The 22,816-nt window shown below is 45.7% G+C and overlaps 1 protein-coding gene across 1 annotated transcript in view; it reads left to right on the top strand.

Moving 5' to 3' along the window:
- CACNA2D3 (calcium voltage-gated channel auxiliary subunit alpha2delta 3) overlaps positions 1 to 22,816 on the top strand; it is a gene marked incomplete at its 5' end in the record, with an annotated part of 605,771 nt that overhangs the window by 197,991 nt on the left and 384,964 nt on the right. Inside the window, 2 exons of the mRNA XM_039221819.1 lie at positions 8,118 to 8,207; positions 16,638 to 16,751. Coding sequence (XP_039077750.1) covers positions 8,118 to 8,207; positions 16,638 to 16,751 — 204 coding nt within the window. The remainder of the gene's footprint in view (positions 1 to 8,117; positions 8,208 to 16,637; positions 16,752 to 22,816) is intronic.

Consider the following 22,816-nt stretch of genomic DNA (forward strand, 5'->3'; position numbering starts at 1 on the left):
GCTGCTTTCTGATTGTAGAGAATCGCCAGTTCTGGGCTCGTCACCACCATCTCACCTGGCACACATACCGCTCTTGCCCTCAAAATGATGTTGTTGCCCGTGTGACTGCCTGGTATGAAATAGTGTCCATTGTTCACGTCCGGGAGATCTATCTTGTCTCCAATTTGGCATCAGCATTAAACAGCTGCTATCTGCAGACACTTCAATTTGTTATAGACAACATTAAGGAGAAACCGGGACTGGCTCAGACAAGGTTCTCTCAGTATCTGTACTTTCTCCCCCAAATTGCAAACAGCTGGGCCTGCTCTTCAATACCACGAGCCTCTTGGGCCGTTCTGTTTTCATGTTTGAGAAACACCATGTCACTGTCTACTTTCCCTGCTGGAATCAAATGGCAGTTTGATTCACTGGAGCCCGGGCTTTGAGGTAGCAAGGCCACGAGATGTTTGCCTTTCCTGTGAACTGTCTTGAGTGGACACTGTTCTTGGTCCCTGACGTGGGGGTGCCCAAAAGATGCAGTATTGATGCATCCACGGGATTTCTCAGACTGAGCTGGAGCCTAGGAAGATCATCTCAGGGACGGAGTGCAAAGGGTGTTGTCAAAGGGAATTAGGATGAAGAGTCCATATCTGTGCTAAATCCTCTTGTCTAGTATCCTAGTCAGGTCACAAGTCAGGTGTGGATGCCTTCTGGGTCTCTGACCAATAGGCCTCTGTGGTTTGTGTTTGGAGCTCAGTGGCAAGGACCACAGAGATGTCAATGAGGAGTCTGACATCAGAATGTGACAGTCTTTGCTTACCTGTTCAGGCTGATGTAACTGATGAGAACCATGTCCCTATTTTAGAGGGCAAAGGGGCACCCTGTCTATTACTGCTAGAGCTGACAGTGGGAGAGCCTGTACAGGGTACCCTCACTTTTAGCTTCTTAATTTAGTTTGTCAATAAACAAGCACCTTAAGCCACCTGACAGCACTGTGCTAAGTAACCTAATAAGGTCAAGCACGTTTGATAAAGACCTGCACTGTAGCCGTCTCCCAGGATTCTGGGCTCCTGGCCATCGTGGATGCTAGGTGTGAACGGGCAGCAAAGGGCATTGGGCATGCACATGCTTCCCATACCTGCTCTGCTCACACACATGATCTTAGTCCCTGGGATTTCATTCACAAGTCACAAATTCAAAAGGAAAATCATTAAGAATTTCAAGACAGTGATGGCAAAGCATTAAACCAGGCACGGGACCCTGAGGTGGCTGCCTACGTCACATGCCCATGGAGCCAGCTCTGAATGGGATCGTGGCTTTGCACATGTCCACCTCTGAGGACTGTACTTGGTCAGGGATGTAGGGACCATCCCTACATCCTCTCAGGATGACCTCTCAGCGTAGGGAGGGGCTGTGTTGCTCAGGGTTTCAGATATGGGGCTCCACATTCTGAGGCTCCCTTTCCTCCTGCTTGCTCTGCCGTCTTGGGCAAATATTTCACTTTTCAGGGACTCCATTTGCTGATAGTTACAACAGGAAACCGATAGTACCTTTTAGGGATATTAGGAGGATCAGGCGAAATAATGCACAAAAAACACATGGTGCCCAGCATACAGTTGTCATTGGGCCTGTGTTGGCTGCCATTGGAGGAATTGGCTGAGACAATGTTAAAGCCATGGCTGGGGTGATGCAGTGACCTCCTCCACAGCTGGCAGGTGTAAAATTCAGGTCTGCTGAATGCCAGGGGCTTTGATAGGCATCGTGGATTGGTGGTGGTTAGCCTTCCCTGTAAGTCCCCCCAGCCTGGACCCCCAGCTCTGTGAATGGGGCATGGCTTTGTCTCCTCATGTCCATTTGTCATATTAGCCCCCTGATTTTAATTGGGAGGACCCAAGCATTCATTATAATTATGTAAACAGGGAAAACATGATTGCTATTATCACGGAGAGCACTATAAGCATTGATTCAACTCAATCAAATGCTGGTGGAGGGAGAGGGCTGTTTCTCCGGGACCCTCCGCTGGCCTGGATGTTGTGACTGTTTTGCGGAGATAAGCAGCCATGCTGGGCCTGCTGGCACTTGGGCTCTGAGGCTGCGGCACACCCGGTTATCGCCCCAGGCATAAAGCTGTGCTAATTGCTTTGGAAGCAAGGCCTTTTCCTGGGCAGCAGCAGCATATGCTGCCTGAGTGCGGGAAGCAAAGATAAAGAGCCACCCTCCTCCTCCTTTACTGAAGTTTAATAATAAAGTGGAACCGTCACCATTTCCAATACATTGTTTATTTTAATTTAGAAAAATAACGAAAACTGTCCACCTTCTGGCACGCAGTTGTGGCGTGTCTTCCTGGCTCGGGCACTCTTGAACTTTCTGTTCTTTGTAGCTGGTTCTGGAAGGTGCTTGGGTCTCGGTGTTGGTGAAATCAACCGCATGTCTTTCTCCATGTAATCAAACCTGCCCTTCACGGGGCAAAAGAGGTCATTTTCCACGGCCTGTTAGATGGCAGCGCTGCAAACCAGAAAGTTGGCATCGAAGGTGTTTGGAGTTTAAAGCTCTGTAGGATTTTTTTTTTTCAAATATTTATTTTAGTGAATGTGAAATTAAGATAGTTTCACATTTTTCTGTCATCACTGTTCTTTCATTACTTCTTTCCTATAATATCAGTGAGAAGTCAGTCCAATACCCCTTGCGTGAAGAGTGAGCTGAAGGTGGCACCTGGGTGGCCCAGTGGGTTGAACATCTGACTCTGGCTCAGGTCATGATCTTATGGTTCATCAGTTTGAGCCCTGCATTGGTTTCTCTGCTGTCCACATAGAGAATGCTTCAGATCCTCTGTACTGTCCCCCCTACCCCGTCCCTCCCCCACTCACACTCTCCCTCTCTCTCAAAAATAAATAAACATTAAAAAAAAAAAGAAGAAGCTGAAGGCAATGCCTTCCTGAGGTGTTCAGGGAGGGTGAGTGGCAGTGTGGGACTTGGAATTAAGGCCACCCGGCTTCTGCCTGCCGCTCAGAGGCACCGATGCGAGCTCACTCTTCCACCCACTGTGCAGCAGCTCTCTTGTCCCCATTTCACAGGGAGCAAAGCTGAGACCTCAGGGCCTCATAGCTGGTAAATAGAACAACCAGAACTTTGACACAGTCTCCTGAATTGTAGTTGTTTTTTTTTTTTCTCTCCAGAGTCCATGGGGTCTATATACCAATTGCTTATATACAATGATTATGATGTGATTGCATTAAACATGACACATTTTGAATCTTAGAGCAACAAGTGCTGAGAATAGAGAAGAGAAAATCTGTATTGATGAGAAGGCTGCAGAAAAGTCGGCCAGGCCACTTCCTTCCCTTCCAGACACCACCCTTGGAGTGCGCGTGGTTAGGATTCCTCCTTAGCAAATTCCTCCAGTTTGTGAGTAGTGCAGACAATGGCCGGTAAGTCCATGTGTACCAGGAGTGTGCTGTGCATTGCCTTACTCTCTGTGGCAGGAGCACTCGATGGACATTGGTACATCATGCAGTATAATGCCACTCATTGAAAAGGGGGGGCTGGGGATGGAGGAAATGAAGGGGATCCTTGTAATCCAAGGGCAGGGCTTTGGAGGCATTGTTCCACCCAGAGTCATTGTGATCGTTGTGGTCATTGAAGTCCTTTCATTATTAAGGTCCTTTCCTTTCAATTAAGAGGCCCCAATCCAGCTAGGTCTGGTCAGGCAAAGGACCAAATTTATTGGCTCAGTTATCTGAAAAAGCTAGGCATACCTGGTTCTAGGAACTCAAACTACATGATTCTATCTTACCTCTTCTATTATGGGCTCTTTCCTTGTTGGCTCTTACCTTGATTAAGGTGAGCTCTTCCTGCCCAGAGGCTTGATGGCTGCTGGCAGCATAGCCTTCTTCCCTACCTGTCAGTAATCTCAGTAGAAAGAGTTTTCTTCCCCACATTTTAGTAGAGGCCCAGGGATTGGGTCATATGCCCATGCCTGATGGTGCCTGGTAAAATTCAAGATGGAATTCACAAATTGGTCAAGCCTGATAAATGGGCTTATCCCTTGATATAAGAAGGAGGAAAAGAGATGTTAACCTCACTCAAACCATATGAATTATGAGGCACTGGAGAGAAGGAAATTATCAGAAGAATGGGTGTTGAAAAGGCATTCAACACCCACATCTACTGGGTATACGCCTTAGTTTCCTCTGACTCACTCTTGATCAGTGGCTTAGTGAGGAGGAAGGAAGTGTCTCCAGGTAAGTGCTGTCCAGTTGAACTTAATGCAATGATGGAAATGTTCTTTGATCATCACTGTCCACTGCAGTAGCCACTAGCCACATGGGGCTATTGAGCATTTGAAATGCAGCTGGTGGGACTGAACAACTGAGTTGTGTTTGTTTGTTTGGGGTTTTTTGGGGGAGGGAGAGAGATGAGAGAGAGAGAGAGCAGGGGAGGGGCAGAGGGAGAGAGAGAGAGAGAGAGAGAGAATCTTAAGCAGGCTCCATAGTCAGTGAGGAGCCCAATGCAGGACTTGATCTTAACAACGGTGAGATCATGGCATGAGCTGAAATCAAGAGTCAGACGCTTAACCACCTTGAGCCAGTCAGCTTCCCCAAGCAATGGAGTTTTTCATTTTAGGTAATTTTATTTAAATGTAATGTAGATGACTGCATAGAGCTCTTGTCTGCCATAGTGGACAGAGCAGCCCTTAGTGGAGCCACATCACTGGAGATAGTTCCCTGGAAGGCAAAACCTCGGTTTTGTGTAGGGCGAGAGGTGGGCCAAGGATTAAATGAGGATTGGAGGTCCAGGATGATGAAGCAGATTTGGTCCAGGTATACAGTAGGGAGAAAACAGAGTCCAGACATGAGGGGAATGAGACAGAGAGACACAAAGAGAGAGTCCTTCATCTGTGATGTCATTTGGAAACCCTTAACCTGGGGACATATTTTTTTTCATGTAATATAGGGACCAGATTTATACCAGAAAGAAAATCAGAATTGACCTTGTTATAAAATTGAATTGAGGGGAATCCCATGACATGTTATTGCATTTTACTCTAAGTGTCCGACAATAAAAGCAACTATTGCCTGAAGCAGTCTTTCTGCACATGACATGCAGCCGCACATGGATTAAAGAAAAATTAAGCGGGGTTGCTCTATGTTATTAAGAAAAAAAAACAATGCTGTGTAAACTTGTGTGGCTGAACACAATTAAATGCACTTGACAGAAATGACATCAGATGAATAGAACGAACTTGTGAAGGCAGGATCTAGCCACAGCAATGTGAACCTGGGGTGGGTTAAAGCCCAGTCTCTCTGCAAGCTGTGTGATGGGCATGTCATGACACTCTGTGTCCTATAGGGTGTGTGGGGACCACCCTGAGGTGATGCCTGCTGAGCCTAAGTCCTTCCTGGTGGTCATTAGTCACCTACGAGTCAGGATTCCCTAAGCGGCCGTTCTTGGAGAAGGCAGACGGATCTGTTTTGACCCATTCCTGCTCACCTGCAGCCAGGTCACTGGGGCTTCCTCTGATTCAGTTAGCTGTTTAGATTTGTACAGTGAGTACTTGTGAAGGACATGCCATGTGCTTGGAATCTTGCTGGGCCTTGTGCATCCAGCAAGAAGAACAGAGAAGCATAAAGCTTGGTTCCTGGCCCTGTGGTTTATCTGGGTCCCTGGCCCTCAGCATTCCTCTGTCCCAACACCCAAGCCACTTGATAGTTACCTGTAGACTCAGCTGTAGTGCTAGATATTAAGAGCTCATCGCCAATACCTGGCATAAAAATAAAATAAAAATTTAAAAAGTAGCAAATGTTTGGCAGAAAGAAGGAGGCATTAGAATGGGTGAAGCAGACCTGCGTGGAACCTGGGCCAGGCAGCTAGGAGGTGTGTGAATTTGGGTACAGTGCTGAGTGCTGAGTCTCATTCTTCCCATCTGCAAAGTGGGTTGATGGAGCCATACAGGGTTGTTGTGAGGATGCAGTTGCATGTTATTTGCTAAGGACCTATCATGAAGCATGTTTCCATAATTGTGGCTACTCTGGTGAGCATGAGAGTATGATAGCTGTGAGGAGAGGATGGACCAGGGAAGGGGTCTTGTGGGTTATATGAATATGGTGAGGGTGAGCAGACAGCATCAAACTGAGCCTTGATTCATGTTAGGTTTGGGTGTCAAAGCTAAATCACCATGAGGAGCCCACCCAAACTGCCCAGTCTAGTTTTCCAGCAAACCTTCAGGCCAACCCCCCCCCACCCCCCCGACCAGTGGCCCCTGATGCTTCCTGTGGGGGCCTAGGGAGAATAACATTTTAGAACCATCAGCATGTCCTAAGATTGGTCTCTGTGATCTATTCTTTTCTTTTTTTTTAATTTTTTTAAAAATTTATTCCTAGGAGAGAGAGAGAGAGAGAGACAGCGTGAGCAGGGGAGGGTCAGAGAGAGAGAGAGTCACAGACTGAAACAGGCTCCAGGCTCTGAGCTGGCAGTCAGCACAGAGCCCGACACGGGGCTCGAACCTACGAACCGTGAGATCATGACCTAATCGAAAGTCGGACGCTTAACCGACTAAGCCACCCAGGCGCCCCAATCTGTGATCTATACTTATTTTGTGATCAGTTTTGGGGTCCTCAGGCAGACACATGATGAGTGGATATCACTATCTGAATGCTGATAGAATGCTTGGGGCTTTGATGGGTCCAGGGCATGGAAGAGAAAGAAAGTCATTCCTCAGCCAGGAAATCACCAGTCAACATTTTCCATGAGCACACCCTTCCCACCCCTCTCCCTTCCTGGTGACTCCTCCATCCAGTTTCTCCACACCAGACAAGGGTGTGGATGCCTTTGGGGAGAAAGCAATTCATTTCAGCAGAACAACAGTGGTTTTGGAATAGGTCAATTGGAAAATAATGCCAGGCAGCTATGCCACTGTGGACACTGGCTTTGGGTCAGTGGACTTGCCACAAGCTCACATGTCCCTGGGCACGTGCCTGGACCTGGTCTTGCCTCTTTGTTGAGAAGCAGAAACATAACAGGCTCTAGGCTTACTTCCTTCTGCCCCTTTACTCTCCAGCTGATGCTGGGTTTCTGTGGATCCAACATAGCCAGATGGGCCTTGGGGATGTTTCTGAAGATGCTCGTTCCATTTTTGTGAATTCCTTGAAGCCATTCTGATTTCTAGCCAGTGCCTCCCTTGCCATAACCACAGTTCTTACCTGGTAACCCAGTCTTTATTCTTGCTCTTCAGAGATGGTTTGAGCACCTTTTGTATATCAGATATGTGGTCGTCATGGCAGATAGAGTAGGCCACCAGACATGCCTGGACTCAGGAATACCATCGTCTTGAGTAGGGGCAGAATCTAACCGGGCAGTTACATACCTGGAGTGCTAAGGTGCAAGGTATATCTGAGCATGGGGTGCAACATGGGATCCTAAGGAAGCATTCTTTTTAAAAATTTTTTAATGTTTATTTTTTGAGAGAGAGTGCAAGCAGAGGATGCAGAGAGAGAGGAAGACACAGAACCTGAAGCAGGCTCCAGGCTCTTAGCTCTCAGCACAGAGCCCAATGTAGGGCTTGAACCCACGAGCCATGAGATTGTGACCTGAGCCGAAGTCAGATACTTAACTGACTGAACCACCCAAGCGCCCCCTTGAGGAAGCATTTTAAGACAATCTCAGAGAAGGGGGCATCTAGGAAAGTTTCCTAGGTGGGAAGAGGGTGAGGTCCCAAAAGTAGCTGGGACAAAGTGTGGCGGGAGGGCCAGGACATGGATGGAGAGTGGCTTCGCGGTGGAGGAGAGCATTGCCACGGTCTCAGGAGTGATCAGGAGTGGAAACATTGAGGGTAGAAGAGTATAGAGTGAGTCGTGGGAGATGAAACTGGAAAGGAAAGTAAGAGTTTTAGATAAATTAAGTACTTTTCACCAGAACTAAATGAATTTTTCCTTAGAATGGGATCAAAGGTAAAAATGCATATGGAGGGTAAATTTTATATTGAATACGTTCTTATGTTTTGAATTCTGAGGGGAAAAAAAAAAACACATTGTGACCATTTTGGTGTGAGACGCACTGGTCTTTGTGTGCACCTGTTTACCCGAGGTTGGCATTTCACGTACCATGCAGACACTAATGAATTTTCTACTTTGTCATTTCAGCACTTCAGGGAGCATCTGGACAAACTGTTTGCCAAAGGAATTGGAATGCTGGATATAGCTCTGAATGAGGCCTTCAACATTCTCAGTGATGTAAGCTCCTCTTTGATTGCCTTTCCTTTGTCCAGAATATATGTTTGTTTGTTTGTTTGTTTGTTTTGGTCATGGACCAGCATTATTGTTAGCCTCTGCTGTCACTGAGCTGCATCCATAGGCACCGGGTAGGAGGGTGAGGGTGGCTGTTTGGGTCCTCTGGGGAACCACGTCCAGCCAGCAAGGCTGGGCAGAGTGTATAGTGCCCTCTGATCAGGGCACTCACCCGCCATGTTTGTTGGCTCTGAAACCGCCAACACTTATATCCTTTCAAGTGCAGATTTTGCCTCAGAAACTTTCAGCTTCTCCATCGAATAGACTCATTCCTCATTGTGTTTCATACTGAATCCCTGCTTGTGACGATGTTCCGCAGAACACCACTTAGGGAGTGTTACTGTGCCGTATGCTTAGGGAGTGCCATACCTATTCTTGCCTTTCTTCCAGCCCCTTGGAGATTCCCAATACACAGCTGCATAATCAAGGTTCCAGTAAGTACTACAGGAAGGAATGCCTCTTAACTATCCCTCACTTTTTGGAACAAGAATCAGTATTTCAAGTAGCACCTGTTAACCCTCCATGAAAAACTTTGGGGAGTGTTGGGCTGGTGATTCTGCCCCTCCAAACCAAATGTGTTAAGAACATGTGACTTTTGTATTCTTATTACTCTGAAAGAGTAGTGGGAAAATAATGGCAATCTTTGTCAATGCAGGTTCTGTATCATTTACATAACTCGTATGTGTTGTATGTTTTTTTAACGTCAGACACTGGGAATGCACCAGAGAATAGACTACACAAAGTGTTTGCCTTAATGGACCAGTGCAAAGGTTGGGAAAATATGGCCCATGAGTCAAATCCAGCCTGCATCTTCATTTTGTAGATACTGCTTCATGCCCACCTGATTATGTATCTTCTATGGATATTTTTGCATTATAGTGGCAGAGTTGATTACTTGCCGTAGAGACCATATGGTCCGTAAAATCTAAAATATTTACTGTGTGGCCCTTTACAGAAGAAGGTTGCTGACCCCAGATCTAATGGGAAAAGACAGATGAAGTGCCTAGTCCTACAGAGAGCCCCATTGTGCCGGCATAGTATGGACTTGCTGCTCTATACAGTGAGGTCAGGAATGATCTCTCTGATTAGGTGACCTTGGTTAGAGTAGAGGCTGTAAGGAAGTGAGAGAATAGTCACTTCAGAAGTTGCCAGCAAGAGGAGGGAGAACAAAGGCCCTGAGGCAGAGGTGTTTGGCATAGTTACCCTAAGAGACCAGTGTGAGGAGCAGAGCAGGAGAGAGAGAGTGCACCAGGGAATGAGATCATGGAGGTAGCAGTGGCCAGACCCCATGGAGTCCTCCAGACCCTGGTGGGGACTTTGGCTCTTGTTCTGTGTGGGATGGAAAGTCCCTGGAGTCTGAGCAAAGAATGGCATGACCTACTTGAGTTTTAGCAGTATTTCTCTGGCTACTGTATTGAGAAACAAAGGCAATATCAGGGAGGCCATTAAATTATCTGGGTGACACATACTGGTGGCTTGGACACAGGAGATAGGTTAAGATGTTAAGAAGTAGAAAAATAGCAGTCACTCTAGGTGTTTTAGACAGCAGGGATATACTTCAGAGAATTGGTTGCATAGGGGATGGAAAAGCTCAGAAACCAGAGAGTGAAATGATCCTCAGATGAGCAGCAGCAGGAAGCAGCTCCTCTCTAGGAGGGAAAACAGGAGTGAGGGATGCCATTGGGGCCTCCTCCCAGTGTCCATCCAGATGGAAGTGGGGCCATGGAGGGGCTGCCTGGGAAAAGCCACAGTCACGGAGGTTGGGGGAGGGGAGAGTCCTGTCTTGTGGCCGCTGGTACCTAGGGAGAGATGCAGCCATTGCCAGAAAGTGCCCAGTCCCCCAAATTAGAAGAAAAGGAGAAGCAGCTTAGGAAAGCTTTGGCTCCTCCCCTTCATCCTCTAGTGTTCTCCTCTGCATGAGCCTCATCCAAACTCTTGGGGAGTCGGGAAAGTATGGAAAGCAGGGGAAAGGTGCGGGGCGGAACTGAGTGCAAACAGGCACTGAATGGAGCAGCAGTTACGCTGAGCTGTTGCAGGAGCTGAGTGACCAGCTAGGGGCCCGGAGACCCAACTGTACTGAGTCTTCAGGCAACCCTGTGGGGCCCCAGGTGTTGGTTTGCAGATGAGCACCCACCCGGCATCAAACGGCTCGTCCTGGTGATCAGTTGTGCCCAGCTCCAGAACGGGTTTTCTTACTCGGCTACACTAGCCTCTCAAGCCCTAATTCTAGACTCTCTTTTACCAATAATATCGACTGGTACACAGAAGGCCATTTAGATTTCGGTCCTGAGCCTGTGTTGAGACTGCAGAGGAGGGAAAAATAAGGAGGGGAAGTGCCACATCATAACCTGCGGCTCTTCCCTTCTACCTGGCTGCATGAGGCTGCTGGCTGCAGGTCATTCACATCTGTGTAAGACTCAGGGTTTGGGACAGCGCAGCCCTGTTAACAGCTTATTAATAATTTACTAATGTAGGTGGTCAGAGCAAAGGGCCAAGCTACTTCTTTAAGTTCTGATTTGAACCCTGGATAGGCACTGACTCAGGGCTTGGAGATGCCAGCTCTGCATCTGCGGCAGGCCCTTTCTTGAAAGTCAGATTGAAAGGATTTGTCACAATTATAAAATTGGTTCTCTTTTTATCTCAAAAGTCTAGGGTCTAGAGCAGAGGGAGGCACTCCGAGCTTGTGAGTGCCTTGTTTGGAAATGTGCCCTTCTGTGAATTTCTGTTTTCTGACTCTTTGGCAGAAGTGGTAAAGGAGCAAGAGCAAGAGTTAGAGAATGCTTGTCATGTGAAGTTCGTGGCCTCTGGAGTCAGGTAGACTTGGTCAGAGCCTGCTGTGAGGACTTGCGGAAACTCTGCTTAGCCCCACCTTTATTATCTTCTGTAAAATGGGGATAGGAATAGACCCATAACTGGCCCCATAACTTGTGAAGCCCAGTGCAAAAAGAAAATACTCAGAAAAAATGAAAAATGAAAATGTTCAGAAGTCATTAAGAACCTAAGAGCGACAGCAGAATGTGACGCTAAGTGTGGGGCCCTGTACTGCTGTGCACATCATACGAAGCGAGCCCTGGTGGACTGGGGTTGAGGATTCAGCACAAAGAAGCAGTACCGTCCTCCCTTTCAGCAGGGCTGGGGTGGCTGGGAAGTGTCATCTTAATGACGATGGAGTTACTGGGCAGCCTCAACTCCTGCCTGGCTGCCTGTGGCTTCTAGAGCCTGCTGGAGCTCTTGATGCTTTGGTCCTACTTTGTGCCCAAGTCCTTGGGAATGTCTTCTTCCCTTTGTCTTCCTGTCTCTGCTTTCCCTTGCCCTGGTACTTCTCTCTTCCCATCCAGTCCACTTACCAGTTTTGTTCCCAGACACTTCCAAGCCAGTGTTGCCCACTGCATGCCCAGCCGATGCTGGTCTGCCAGGATGCTCTACCACAGGTGTTGTCGAGGTGGGGAGATGTCATTCTCTTGTACCAGAGACTCACAACACACCTGTACATGTTCAAGTCCTGCAGGGAACAGACCTTTTAAAAATGCATTTATGCTAGTACTCAAATGTGTTGACTCAAGAACTCCTTATATCATGTGAGAATCTCAGGGTTAGAATCTTATATAAGTCACAGCTCACCAAGCACACCTTCAGGCATAATATGTTTGTATACTCCAACAGGGTCTATTAACTTCCCAGCACCTCTCAGGTCCAGAGAAATCACCAACACATGGTGACAGAAGTGTTATTGAACCAGGGAAACTGTCCACAAACATCTCTGCTCTGCTTTCACCTGTAAAAACCATCTGGGGCCTGGCCAGGCAGGAAACCTAATGCATCCCGTGTAAACTCTGGATAGCAAGAAATGGAAGGACCAGAAATGTTACAAAATATCCCTGATTGACGGTTGGCCCAATATTTTGAGCACACGTTTATCTCCTACAGAGGAACATTTCCATCCTGTCTCTTGCCATTGGACTTTTAAATAGCCAGCATTTTGAAAAACACAGAGATGGTTAATCTCCCATGAAAATGAAGCTTTCACTATTTTCCACTTCATCTATATGACCTTTAAGTGATATAATTCTCTTCTGTGTACTGTGCCCGCCTTTGCCAGCCAATAGGAGTAAGGAGGTATTTCTCAACTACACAGACACACATTCTGTGTGTGTTTGTGTCTCTCTCTGTGTCCGTCTCTCTCCCTCACACATGCACACCCACACACACAATTGGAATTGTGATTATACCCGGGCTCAGAGTGGTTCAGAGGTTACTGTAACTATATGAAGTTAATTCTGTTTTGCAATTACCTGCATTTTAGCGTCAGTATTTGCTCGGGTGACTTGAAGGCTTGCAGTTGTTGTACAAAGGACTTTGAAAGGAGCATTCAAATAAACTTCTAAGACCCTTCCAGCTATTGATCTCGGCTGCATTCATTAGTTTCTGTAAGAACACAGAGCCAGTTTGCTACAGTAGTTAGCATCTACCTTGTCATGTGACACCCGCAATTATCTTTTTTGGCGATGAATATGATCTTTGCAGTGATTACCTTTTAAAAATTTTTCTTAGCCAATTAAATAAAATTTGGTGACATTTCAAAGGCTGTTAATCACAACCAAATGCTCTAAATGTCAGGATGCATTGAAATTTTCGCTGCTAACTGATGAATCACTGAGCTAATTGTAGTTTCTCATCAGGCCCTTGTCATTGTTATTATTATGGAAAACACTTTCATCACTCCCGCTATTCAAAAAAAAAAGTTCTAGACAAATATGCAGAGAAGAGATATTACTCATCAAAGCATTTGAAGTTAATTGCATTCTTCAAAATTCTCCAACTGCAGATTGCTGCAGAGAATACCAGGGGCTCAGCCAGAGAGGAAAGTGATGTTTTTAAATAAACAGCTCAGGGCAGCCCGTCTTCTAGTCTGCATCATTCAGATATCTTCATTTCCCACTCTTCCTTGCCTTTTGTTTGGGAGTTTTTCCAGGATGTTTTCGAATGAGTTGCATGAACAACAACAGGCCCAGGGTATCTTGATTTTTTTTTCCCCTTTTGCAACCTCTTTGAACTGACACGTGGATCACCTTTATTCAGTGGCCCACTGCCAGCTTTACTCAGTGATCTGAAGACTATGTTGAATGCAGGTTGCCCAGAATATTTCCAGAACAACCTGTTGGTAGGACAAGACTGCAGAGGTGTTTCCTCTTACTGCAGTAAGGAAGAAAATGCACTATGACCATAGAATCTTAGTAAAGTCTCAGAGTGGAAGGGACAAAGTCATGTACTGGAGACTATGAAGTCTGGTTGGATGTTGGTCATTGAGAGTGGAGGAGAAGGAAGAGGCTTGGTTGAGACTCAGTTAGAATCCTAATGTTCTAGTCTAGGATTGGGGGGTGCAGCAGAGAGAAGATTTTGGGGTTAGGGTTTTTTCCAAGAGTCTTAGGGTATAAATTGTCCTGTGACAGTTTCTACTGAAGAACTGATGGGCCTTTCAAGATGTTCCTAAAATAAGCAATAAAGTTATTTGCAATTTTTATCTTCCTGAGCAAGAGGTTTCTGGAATAGTAAGTTATATTGAAACAGACAGTAGAACTGCAGTTATGTGCGATGGCTTTAGTTCCCAAGTAATAGTAGTTACCTAAGAATTTCTATGATATTCCGTCATGGGCCATGTATGCTCATTCATTCAAGGACACTGGTCCAGTCTGAGTTGCAGCAGTGGCTGCCAGGGCCAGGACTAAAGTGAGCCTAAGGCACAAAATTTGAGGAGCACTCACGCACTCTCAGAGTGGAGGACCTGATGACTGTCATGTGACCCTAGAATTCTGGAAAGAGTGGAGAGAGGAAGCAGGTGAAGGAAATGAGTGGTTTTAGGGCCCTACCATGTATCTCCCATCTACACAAGGACCTTCATCTCTTTACTGGGAGGCCATAGAGTAGACTGAATCTGGGAGTAGATTCTGGAGCTGGACTGCCTGGATTTATATCCTGGCCATTACAGATGGTAGCTGTGTGACCTTGGGCAATTTAACTCATCTCTCTATGCCTCAATTTCCTCACCTATAAAGTGGTGATAATGATAGTACCTCTCTCAGAAGCTAGTCAAGATTAAGTAAGTTAATACTTTTCGCCTGGCATATAATGAACATTTAACCTATGTTGTAACAACCATGTAAGCATGGTAGTCTCATTTTATAAATGAAGAAAAGGATACTCTGAAATGAGAACTTACCGCAGGCACACAGCTTGTGGTGCTGGGATTGGATTAAGTGCTTTTTACTATACTATGGCAGTCCATGCAAGTTAAAGGTAGCTTTGCTCTGTCACAGTATGGCCCCAAGAAATTCCTTCTGTCCATCCTTCCTTTCTCCTTCTCCTCCCCCTTTCTTCTCTTTTTACCTCCCTCCTTCCTTCCTTCCTTCCTTCCTTCCTTCCTTCCTTCCTTCCTTCCTTCTCTCTTTCCTTCCCTCCCTTTTCCCTCTCTCCTTTCCTTCCTTTAATCTGTCCATCCATCCCTCCCTCCATCCTTCTATCCATCCATCTATCCATCTCCAACCCTCCAACACTCCATCTATCCATCTGTCCATCGATCCTTCTAACCATCCATCCCTCTACCCATCCTTCTATCCCTCTCTCCCTCCCTCCATCCATATATCCATCTATCCATTCATCTATCATTCTACCATCCATCCCTCCACCCACCCACCCTTCCCCTTCTCTATCCTTCCTTCCTTCCTTCCATCCATCCATCCATCCATCCATCCATCCATCCATCCATCCTTCCATTCATCCTTCTATCCATTATTCATCCAGCTAGTTATAGTTTTCTCTAGTCACAACTTCAGTCTCCACAGGAGAATTCTAAGTGCACAGACTAGACATTAAACATTCAACTTGAATGTTTTATTAGCTCTCCGGTTCACTAGGAACCAGCAGCAAATCTAAGAAGAGTTCCGTCCTTCCCCAGTGTCATGGTCAACAGCTCAAACATGCCCACTCAGTGCCTTTGCACATGCTCTTTGCCCTCTCTGAGGTATTCCCCCCCATAGGTGTTACTCATACGTCACCATCTTGGTGAGGTCTTCCCTATTTTTTCTAAATTTGCACCCTCCCCATTTCCTATCCCCATGTTTTGCTTTCTTTTATCTTTTGCTGTTTCTTAGCATTGCCGTGATCACACGACACATAACAAAATTTACTTTTTACTTTGTTTTTATATGTCTCTCCACATAGAATATAAATTACACAAAGGAGGGGATTTTTATATGTTTTATCCCCAGCTCTCTGTGGGCACTAGTAAATAATCTTAGAATTAATGAATACACTTTACCAACTCTTATCGTGGGAGTTTTCACTACTGAAAGTTAATGACTTTTTGTATGTTTTCATGCTTCGGCATTGTCATGGAATTTTAGGGTATTTAAAGGACATGTATTGCTTTGAATTGTAGCATTAACAGCGTTCATTAAGGGAGTTTTTTAACCCCGATTCAAGGGAAGGACAATAGGCTCTGGTAACCAGCCTGATCACCCTATCTCCACTCACAGAGACTGGGAGCTTTTATAATACTAAAACTGAAAGTTGAAGAAATTTAGGGTCTTGCACATCAGTGGGCATGATCTTGGAATTTCAGTCTGCTATGCATAATATGTTAATAAACTAGTATGTGACAAAGTAGATATGTAATAAACTAACATGTAATGTTACATGTTAACAAACACATAAAGGTTTGTTTAAGTTTATTTATTTTTGAGAAAGTGAGAAAGAGCATGAGCAGGGGAGGGGCAGAGAGAGAGGGAGACACAGAATCTGAGGCAGGCTCCAGGCTCTGAGCTGTCAGCACAGAGCCCGATGTGGGGCTCAAACTCACAAACCGTGAGATCATGACCTGAGCTGAAGTTGGATGCTCACTGAGCCACCCAGGCACCTGTACACATTTAAAACAAACCCTAACAAAGGGTGTGTAGGCTTCTAGTATGAATTGGCATGTTCTTGACTTTATTCTCTATGTACCCAAAACCTCCTTGATTTTATTATATAGTGCAGTCTGTACCCATCAAACAAGACTCATTTAGATTTAAGAGATGTTGCCTGCGACATATCCTGCTGCCCATATAATGTGCTCCCAAAGAGTGACTGGCCAATGCCTTTGGGGCTTGTATCACCTCACTTCCCGCCCTGTGTTTTTCAGAAATCCCCTCTGCAGTCTGGACTGAGTTTCAGTTTGTCAAAGCAAATATGGTGAATGCATGGGGAGAAGCTTATGGTGTAGGTTGTGTTTTGGTGAAGCAGAATGAGCTCTTGTTTTGAGAGCCCTCATGCCCCTGATGTCTCACAGATGTACAGAACTGTCTGGTGTGTTTTTTAGTCTGAATCTATGTCTTCCTGCAGTTCAACCACACCGGGCAAGGAAGCATCTGCAGCCAGGCCATCATGCTCATCACAGACGGGGCAGTGGACACCTATGATACTATCTTTGCGAAGTACAATTGGCCAGATCGGAAGGTAAGTTGACGGTGATGCCATGCAGCACGTTCCACGGAGAGTCTGTGAAGTGCTGTAACCCCCAGCTTGTCCAGAGATAGGTGCCCCATCGAGACTTAATCTCATAATGACTTACTGTTTCTCAGGCTTGTAGTTTTTGGTTGCCCAAACCAAATATTATGGCTTTGCTTGTTTTCAAAATGAAACCTTTGGGAGGAGAGAAAGATGGTCAATGTGTTCAGTTGAAAGATTCATTGAGAAGCGTGCTTCATCCATATTGGGCAGCACTTCTGTTTTCCATGGAGCCATAGCCGCTTGGTGAGTCCGGCGTCTACAGATGGTGAAGTTGGCCATCGTGGCCACCTAGTCCTCTCTTGGATGTTTCTGTGTTTCTCTGGTTCCTCCTTCACCACCCTCATTACCTTCCTTATCACCCAGAAGCTTCTCTCCATCTCCCAGGACTGTTACCCACCCATGTCAAAGCTTGTTCTCTATTCTAATTCCTTCTTTGCATTCCAAGTTGACATTTATTTATTTGCTGAACCCATATGTTAGGGTTAATATCGATGATGGATATTAACATTTTTGGTGTCTCTGAGTGCCTAAATCCAGAGACTCCTCAAGCTATTAGCCAGTTTGAATTCCCTGGGGAGAGCTTTTAAATTCTGGACACTTGTACTCTATCCCATACCTACAGAATCAAAATGTCTAAGGATGTGGTGTGGTAATCCATGTTTTTAATAGTTCCTCTAGTGGGCACCAGTCAGCAGGTTAGCAGTTGGTCATCTCTGTCACACCGGAATGGTGGGATTTTCACAGGAAAAAGGCCAGTCAGAGAGGGTGTTACCCAGGGGTATCACAGAGGCGCTGTCCTGTCCCATTAGCAGCCAGTGGCATTACTCTAAGTGCGTGAGACGACTCAGACCAAGTCTGCCATACTTTATCTATTTTGTATATTTAATTTCCTGGAATTGAACTAACCATAACACTTGGCAAAAAGAAAGAGAAGACCAATGACATCTGTGTCTTCAGCTGTATCCAGGGAGCATGTACCATTGGGGGAGCATGACATGTCACTCCATGTTCCCTTAGTCATTCTTGGCTCCCACATTTATCTGATAACACTGATACCTCACCTCACCAAGTGTGTATCTGCTTTTTAAAGATACGTACGTTTTGAACAACATGATCCCTAAGTGGATGCCAACTTCTTCTCCTGGTGCTCAGCCTTAGAAACAGCCATCACTTCTGAAGCTAGAGGAAAAGTTAGCCATGGAGGCTTCCTCACAGAATGGGGGACTCTGGCATGGCTTCAGGGATGCCCAGAGAAAAATGTGGCTGGTTGTAGCTCCCACAATAAGCACTGCCTTAGAACCCAGCCCTCAAAGAAGATGGCGGCTCACCGTTGGACAAGGTGATTTTAGATGTAGGATTTCAGGCGATGGTTTCCGGGGACAGGTAGAGGCTAGAGGTAATTCCTGGATAGATGTACATCATGTGAAGGGAGGAACATGCTGGATGCACATGCACTTCTGGAGCACACAGCGTGATGCCAGGCACACGGCCAGTATCTAATGCACAGTCCTCAGGTGTGGCTCAGTGACCAAGGGGCCTGGTAGGGTGGGAGGTCACAGCACTAGTAAATGTGGATAGGGCCAGGGACATTTTGCAGTCATGTGGAATATTTGCAGATGCCCTGACATGTCATAGCATGTTGAAGGATATTTTGACTTGTTTAGGACCATCATACATAAGAAAGAGAGAGGGCCTTTTCATTAGCAGCTTCATTAAGACTGAATGTGCTATCAGACAAGTCTTACATGCTGAATTCTCTGAATCCCTCCCACTTGGTGATACTTGATGGAGAGCAGTTGCCCAGTAATATTGGTATTTAAATGTCTAGTCCTTGTTTGTAGGGAGAGGAATAAGATGAGGGCTTCAAAGTCACAGTTCTTCAGACAAAACACAGATTTCACCAGATCTTGCCAAAGGTACAATACTGACTTTCAACCAGGTGCTTTTTGGGATTAAGTGAAACTAGATTCCTGGAAATTTCAACATTACATAGAAGAGCTTCATCAACTTATAAAGTATTATCAGGCAGATGCAGATTTGACTTTTGTAGCAAGAGAGTCTTCTTTTAAAAAAAAAAAAATTATTTATTAGAGTGGACATGTGAGCACGTGTGAGTGGAGGAGAGGCAGAGAGAGAGAAAGAGGGAGAGAGAGAATCCCAAGCAGGCTCAGCACTGTTAGCGCAGAGTCTGACCCGGGGCTCAGTCTCAGGAACTGGGAGATCATGACCTGAGCCCAAATCAAGAGTTAGACGCTGAGCCAACCAACCCATTCAGGTGCCTCAAGAGAATCTTTTTCTGTGATTAGAAGTTCATAGCAGGATCCCATCCCTCCTGCTCCTCCTGGAGAGTTTTATGGCATTCATATACATACACATACACATACACATTCTTTTCCTGACGACTTGTCTGTGAAGTTGAGGGTAGTAGGTCTGCATGGATCCCAGTGTGAGTTAGCATTGTGTTAAAGCAAGGAGATGTGCAGTGTCTAAGCAGTCATCTCTCTGTTATTCTGAACATGAGATATTTAGCAGAGGGCTGTGTCATGCTGTAGTGACAATCTTCAAGACTGTATAAACAGGAAATGGGTCCAGGAGAGAGGAAAATGATCTTAAGGCTAAAGGTGATCCCCATAAGACAGTGGTTCTCAAACTTGAGGGAACATGAGAGTCATCTGAAGGACTGATTCCAACACCCAGTGTTTACCTCATGCTAGGAGCTTCTGATCCAGTAGGGCTGGCTGGGGCCTGGGAACATGCCTTCCTTGCAAGTTCCCAGGTGACGTGGCTGCTGCACACTTGGGGAGCAACTACAATAGGAAACAACCTGAGGAACAGCGTTTGGTTCTGGTGTGGGCTGGGCTACTTTTGTTCCCTCTGCTTACTTTACAAGCACCTGCTCCCTTGGGCAAATCCAGTGCACAGGTATGTGTTTCTCGGCTCATACTTTGTTTAAAAAATTGCTGACTCCTGATTGTCATTAAAAATCTGGAGGGGCTGCCTGGGTGGCTCAGTCGGCTAAGCATCTGACTTCACCTCAGGTTATGATCTCACAGTTCACAAGTTCAAGCCCTGCATTGGGCTCTGTGCTGAACAGCTCAGAGCCTGGAGTCGGCTTGGAATTCTGTGTCTCCTTCTCTGTCTGTCCCTCCCCTACTCACACTCTGTCTGTTTGTCTGTCTGTCTCTCTTAAATAAATAAAATAAAAATACAAAATAAAAAAATAAAAATCAATCAATCAATCAATCAATCTGCAGAGTTTGGGGCACCTGGTGGCTAAGCACCAGACTCTTGATTTCATCGCAGGTCATGATCTCGCAGTTTGTGAGTTTGAGCCCACAGCGGTAGTGTGGAGCCTGCTTGGCGTTTTCTCCTCCCCTCTCTCTGCCCCTCCTCTGCTCATGCTTGCTCTCTCTCTCTCTCTCTCTCAATACATAAATAAACTTTAAAATATTCTCTTCTTTAAAATATGTAAAATAATTTGGAGAGACTATATAAAATTTTAAAGCTTTAGTTTCTTTCATAAAGGGGTATACTTGGCACTTTGGATCCAACCTTCTCATATGGGAAAAAAAAAAAATAATAATCCTGGAGCTGAGAAATGGCTGCCTCTCAGGTGGCAGATGCATGGCCATTGGCTATGACCTCCCCATTCTGTCAACTCCTTCAAGCCCTTCAGTCCTGTGTGTTACATGCCCACAGGTGTGCAGTTCCAGACTAACAGGTACTTGCCTTTTCCCAGGTGTGGCTTATATTCTCCAGCTTCTGGGGCTTTGCTCTTTTGTCTTGGGTTTGCCCTGAGCTTTCCCTCTTCTCTTCTGGCCAGAGGTCATATTTTCTTTGCTTGAGTCCTAAACTTCAGACTCCCTCAGGATTGTTGTTAGGGAACTATAGATTCATGTCCAGCACTATAATTACTTCTAGGGCTACCTTTCATCTTCATTGGTTTGGTGAGTCCTTCGGGATAGATTCTGTATCTCTTGAACAATGCCACCACCATGCACCATGTCCCAGCCCTGATGAGAAATGTGACATAGAGACCCTCGGGTGGTCTCATGATTCCCGCCTCCAGGTGTTTACCCCCTGTATAATCTCCTCACCTTGAGTGTGAGTGGGCCCTGTGACTTCATTCTAACCAATAGGATATAAGAAAGTGAGGGGAATTTTGTAGATGTAATCAAGGTCTCAAGTCAGTTGGTTTGAGTTAGTCAAAAAGGGTATTGTGGGTAAACCTTACTTAACAGAAGATCTTTAAAGAGCGACCGGACACTCCCTGAGGGCAGAGACTCTCCTAGGCAGTTTGATAAAATAAGTAGTTTTTGGAAAAGCCCATTGGCAAGGAGCTGAGGACACCCTCCGGGACCTGAGGACATCTTCCAGCCAACAACCAGCAAAAAACTAGGCCCACAGTCTTATGGCCACAAGGACATAAATCCTGCCAACAGTTTGAATGAGCTTAGAGGCAGAATTCTTCCCCAGGTGAGCCTCCAGATGAAAACTCTGCCCAGTCAGTACCTTAACTGCAGCCTTATGCGACCATGAACAGAAGACCCAGCTAAGCTGTGCTGAGACTCCTGACCCAAAGAAACTGCAGCGTTGCAAATGTGTGTTTATTTAAGCAACTAAGTTTGCAGTAACATGTTATGCAGCAATAGAGAACTAACAGAAGAGGTGAGGAAAAGGGGAAAAGGAAAGGAAGTCATAGCAATACTGTAAAATATCCCCAAACTTAAGGGCTTAAAGTAACAATGTATTATTTCTTGCAATTCTGTGGGTGTTATAACCAGACAATAACTCTGCTCCCCATGGTGTTAAATAGAGCCACCGCTGAAGCTGCGTGAAGCTCGGAGCTTGGCTGGGGTCTCGGTTCTCCTCCGGAAGGCTTCCCTCTGCATGTGGGGCTAGTCCTCCAGGGACATGCTGTGAGGCCACTTCCCTCAGTGCAGTAGCTTGTACTTAATTCAGATATGGCAGTTGGGTTTCCAGAAGGGAAAGCAGAAGGAAGTGGGGAGCAGGCTAGAAGGGCACTTGTAGCTGTCACAACCAGGGCCTTGCTCAAGGGAACTGCTTAATAAAACATTTTAGAATGAGTTGGAAGAAGAAATGTGTTATTGGTGATTTAACTGAGTCTGAAGACAGCATCATGATTGTCCATGTAATGTGTCCCTTGCCAGCATTTTATTTCTGAGAGCAGAAATGAGGAGCTATTTATTCATTTATTGGGTGCCATTTACTTTTGCCTAATATCCATTGGTTAGCAGCTAAACAGCAGTTCTTACATACTTAGAATAAAATATGAATTCTTCAACATGGAAGGGACTCATTCTATGATCTGCTCAAGAAATAAAGCTGCCTACATTTAAATTAGAATAATGGTCATACTTGCCACCTATATAGTTCCAAGTGAACTAAAAAAAAAAAAAAGAAGAAGAAGAAGAAGAAGAAGGTGGTCATGGAATGATTTATCATTACCTTCCCTGATGAGTAAGACAGAGTGAATAGGTAAAAAAACGGCAGGTAAGTAATTTAAAGAAGCTAGCCCTATAAGGAGACCTGTCTAGCCCTTTAAGAGTATATTTGCCAACCCATGATCTAAGGAAATCAATAAGTGTGCTGTTAAAAGTCATTGAAATGCCATTGAAACCCATGCATGGGCTGACCAACAGAAGATGGTCATGGTGGCGTTTCCCTTCCTTTCGATGGCTTTTTCCCACTTGAATAACTCTAGGAGCTGCATAATCAGTTGTGAGGTGGGGGGAAGCCTGGATTGCAAATACCACTTTCTGTGCTGTGGGGTCTCTCCTGTGCTTGGAGCTGTGCTTTCTACTTTCCTGTCCTGCATAGTTTCTGTTTTTCCCGTTTTCTGTCAGTGCTGCCCCAGGGCTAGAGTACAGGACACAGTGACGGGGCCATTCAGAAGGGAGATGAGCTGCAGGCACGCAGCCTGGGGCTGGACCCAGTGCCCAGCATGTGAAACCTCCATACATGTCAAACTTAACCTCCCCTTGAACCCC

Source organism: Hyaena hyaena, unplaced genomic scaffold, assembly GCF_003009895.1.
Source record: "Hyaena hyaena isolate Hyena2069 unplaced genomic scaffold, ASM300989v1 scaffold_1022, whole genome shotgun sequence".
NCBI lineage: Eukaryota > Metazoa > Chordata > Mammalia > Carnivora > Hyaenidae > Hyaena > Hyaena hyaena.